Source organism: Microtus ochrogaster, chromosome 2 (genome assembly GCF_000317375.1).
Source record: "Microtus ochrogaster isolate Prairie Vole_2 chromosome 2, MicOch1.0, whole genome shotgun sequence".
Lineage (NCBI taxonomy): Eukaryota > Metazoa > Chordata > Mammalia > Rodentia > Cricetidae > Microtus > Microtus ochrogaster.
The window spans coordinates 46,282,531-46,286,675 of NC_022010.1; the positions used below are offsets into that span (position 1 = coordinate 46,282,531).

Below are 4,145 nucleotides of genomic sequence, written 5' to 3' on the forward strand. Positions count from 1 at the left end.
TGTGCCCTGTCCTCATCCAAACAGTGTGAGCACACACTGCAGTAGATGTCATTCTGTCATTTCTTGTCTGAAATGTGATTCTTATCATTGCCTTGGAGCTAGCCAAATGCAGCATCAATGACATTAAATCAGTTTGTGTCCTCTTTCAATACTGCTGAGTAGCATCAAAAGCTCATTTATTTTCAGTGTAAGCCCTCACATGTTTTTATGCTAGAGTCATTTTTAAAGAAAATTATGCAAGTGAGTTTATAAAGCATCGACTCTATGTAGGCATCGTAATTATGCTGCTATTGCTGACCAACTTGGTAGTAAAGCACAAAGCTGGTTCAAGAATTTTTCTGAAAAGATATATATATCTGGACATGAATGAAGTGATTGATAAAAGGGCTCCAAGAAAGCAAGATGATTAATGTGTATGTCCAAGGTAATAAAAATTTGTGAAGGTTTGATTTTATGTGGGTTGGGGAGGAGGGAGGATGAAAACATTAGTTCTTTGCTGAATCAAAGACCTAGATTAAAACAAAGAGTTTCCAGAACAAGGTTGCTGATGTGGGAAGTCCTTCTGTATACGTATGTGTTCCTTTTATTGGTTAATGAATGAAGGAGCTTCTTTGGCATGTGGCAGGGCAGGATAGAGCTAGGTGGGGAAAACTAAACTGAATGCTGGGAGAAAGAAGGCATAGTAAAAGAGAAGCCATGTGGTTGCCACAGGAGACAGATGGAAGACACTGGTCAGAACCTTACCAGTAGGCCACAACCACATGGCAATACACAGATTAATAGAAATGAATTAATTTAATATGTAAGAGCTAGCTAGAAATATGCTTACACTATTAGACAAATCATATTACAAATAGTATAGTTTCTGTGTGATTATTTTGGGCCTGGGAGGACAGGAAACTGACAAGCGGCCTCCACCAATAGCTTCCCTACTTAAAAAAATATTTATTGAAGAATGTGGAATCTTCCATGTTGTGCTTGCTACCTGGGACTGAGTCAGATGCAGTGATGATCCAGGCAGGCCTTCTTGGGAGGTGACTGTACTTGAGCTGGATTTGTAGAACTATGACAAACACCTCAGGCTAATAATTAGTGGTGAGTCAAGGGAGAAATAAAGAAGGTATTTGGTACATAAGAAGCACACAGGGGACAGATGCCTGTTCTTCCTGCCTCCGTGAGTTCATTAAGTCAGTAAGAAGAGTTACTATTTGCTTCCAATATGTGTCATTTCTCCACAAGGAATATCAGCATGATTGAAATGAACTCTTCCACCTTCCAATAAGGTGGGCTGAATCAGTTGGCACAGAAGCAGGCGCTCAGGGAATCCTGGAGCTTGTATATATCCATCTTACTGTAATAACTGAGATGAGAAAAACTGTTGCCTGCAATACCAACATCACCAGCTTATTTTTATTCACAGAGGAAAAACAAAAAGAATTTGACACTCTTCTGGAAAATCCCAGAGTTCATATTATCCAGTGATTATTTTTTTCTGAAATCTTCCTACTGACAAATTCAAACACTATGAGAACTACAAAACCCATTTTCCCAGAGAATGCAAAATATTGAAGTTTATAAAAATTTCATTTTTGATCTAATGCTAAATGGAGGATGCTCAAAAGAAAATGCAATTTACATAAATAAATTCTTTGAAGATTTATCAGTGACAAGTACTGAAAATCAGAAGAGTTGGGTATCTTTTAATAGGTTTATAGGACAATGACAAATAATTAAATCTATGGTAGAAATATATTTTAAATGTGTGTGTGTGTGTGTTGTGTTCTGGTGTGCTGTAAGGGGTTATGCATGCCATAGGACACATGTGGAGTCAGAAGACAACTTTGTAGAGTTCTTCTCCTTCCACCCTTATACTGGTTCTGTAGCTTGTACGCAGATAGGCAGGTTATAGCACTGGGAAGCAAACAGCTTTACACTAGTATTAAGGTTTATGTTGGGGTTAAGCCCCGTTAAACCTCTCAGGATTCAGAAGGATTGCTATAGCAGTCAAAAACTGGTTAAAGGTATCTGAGGGTAAATAAATTAACTCACACACATCTCTTTATCATGTCCCATTTATTCTTCCTGTGCTTGTTCCAGCGCTCCCTAGATGTTTCCTTTTGATGTTTCTCCTCGATGTTTCTCACTGTTCTACCCATCCCACAAGGTTTCCAGTTTATGTACCCACAGAAACATCGTTAGCAATTCCATAGGTGGTAACAATCGTACCAAGCATACATTTCTTAGGGCTAACAAGATGGATAAAAGACTGACAAGACAGGCACCTTATGTCTCAGAAGGGGCATGACTGTGGAGCTCTCCAGCAGATCCCAGAAGGATTAATATGGAGCTTGCCCCTGCCCCCCCCACCCCCCGGGCTAAGCATTAGGGTACTGTACCTGCTGGCACCCAGGTGAGAAGGAATTCCTTTCTCTGGTGCTGGTTTAGTGAACCAACTTTTTTTCCTGTACATTTTAGGGGTAAACGTACAAACAATTAACTTCCTAGACTAAGACCTTGTGTCAAATGAAAGCTAAAGGAAAATGCAGACTATTAATAGCTTGTTAGGGAAGAGCAAAGACCAGTAGGTTACACTCTCCTGAATTGGTTGTTAAGAGAATCCAGGGCCATCCAGACCTGTTTATTAGTAAGAGCAGGCATGCTGTGTCTCCTGCTCAGTGCCTCCTGCTCAGGGCTCCTTTCTTGTCAATAAGTCTTATCAGTAAGGATAATGAGGGAGGTTCTAGCTTTATGTAGATTTGACTATGAGAACAAAGGTTTGGCTGAGTGAATACTTTCACCATCAGGGCCCCACAATGCAGAGAAGGTCATCTAATTTCACGCACAGCAAGAAGTTACCTTAACGAATGAACTATATATTGTTGGGATATTTGGGGATGAATCCCAGTATGGAAGAAAGAACAGCATAGCTTCACAAGATTTCTACAGAACTGACTGTGACTATCCAAAAGACAGGTTTTCCTGATGCTCTGCGAATCAGGTTCCTCACTGGATGGAGTACACTTCCATGAGTTTGTCTAGTGATCTGTCAGGTGTACTTTTGCTGTATAATGCTTGTGGCTCACAGCTCACTAGAAATATTTTAGCAAAATGGCCCCACATGGAAGCAGCATTTTGTTCTTAGGATCTCCACATGACAGAATATGAGCAGAAAGAAATGGCCTCTCATGAGAAATTCATGAATAGCGGGTATGATTTTAATATTTTCTTTTAAATACTTTAGCATTACCCACCACTTATGGAGTGTTTGATATGCCAGATGCACTGTGAAGTGTAGTTCTACATGCCAGGAGCCAGGTGGTATCCGGAAGTTTCTATTCTGCCCACCAATTCTTTTTTTTTTTTTTTGAGTGAAAGCTCATGATTTTATTGTCTTCATAACAAGGTCATCTTAGAACTGGATCACTTGGCCCTTTCTCTTCTTATCACCTCCCAGTTCAAAATGCTTGCATCTCTTAATAGCCAGCATCCTCTTAGATCTGCAGTTGGGCTCCACACATTCCAGTCTCAGCACAATCTTCTTTGTAGTTTTTGCCTTTTTGCGGAAAATAGGCTTAGTCTGCCCACCATAGCCACTCTGTTTCCTGTCATAACGCCGCTTTCCCTGGGCATACAAAGAATCTTTGCCCTTCTTGTACTGGGTCACTTTGTGGGGTTGGTGTTTGCCACATTTCTTGCAGAATGTACGGCGGGTCTTAGGAATGTTCACCATGTTGGCGGGTGCAATATTGTCACAGAAAGAAACCTGGCCACCAATTATTGAATAACCACTCAGAGGCTTAATATTACTTATAAATACTTGGTTGATAGCTTAGGCTTATTATTAGTTAGTTTTTATATCTGAATGAACCCATTGGTTCCTCAGCAGCTAGCTGGCATCTCCCAGATTTGACCCTTCTTCACCTGTATCTTTCCTTGGATTTCCTGCCTGGCTCTATCCTGCTTTGTCAAAGAAACTTTATTTATCAACCAATGAGACAACACACAGTTACAATGTACAGGATACCATAGCACCAGGTCCTGTGTTAATGCTTCTAATCTAATAATCCAGACCCCAGGGAGTATGTGAAGTTATTAATATATATATATATATTTCCTCAGTGAGGAAACTGAGACTGTAAAGCATA

General features: G+C 40.1%; 1 protein-coding gene across 1 annotated transcript; it reads right to left on the minus strand.

The window, feature by feature from the left end:
* Positions 1-3,394: 3,394 nt before the first annotated feature.
* Positions 3,395-3,757, minus strand: LOC101986518 (60S ribosomal protein L36a-like). The gene has a single exon (XM_005344938.3). The coding sequence runs from the start codon at positions 3,728-3,730 to the stop codon at positions 3,410-3,412; it is 321 nt and encodes a 106-aa protein (XP_005344995.1). The 5' UTR covers positions 3,731-3,757; the 3' UTR covers positions 3,395-3,409.
* Positions 3,758-4,145: the final 388 nt, after the last annotated feature.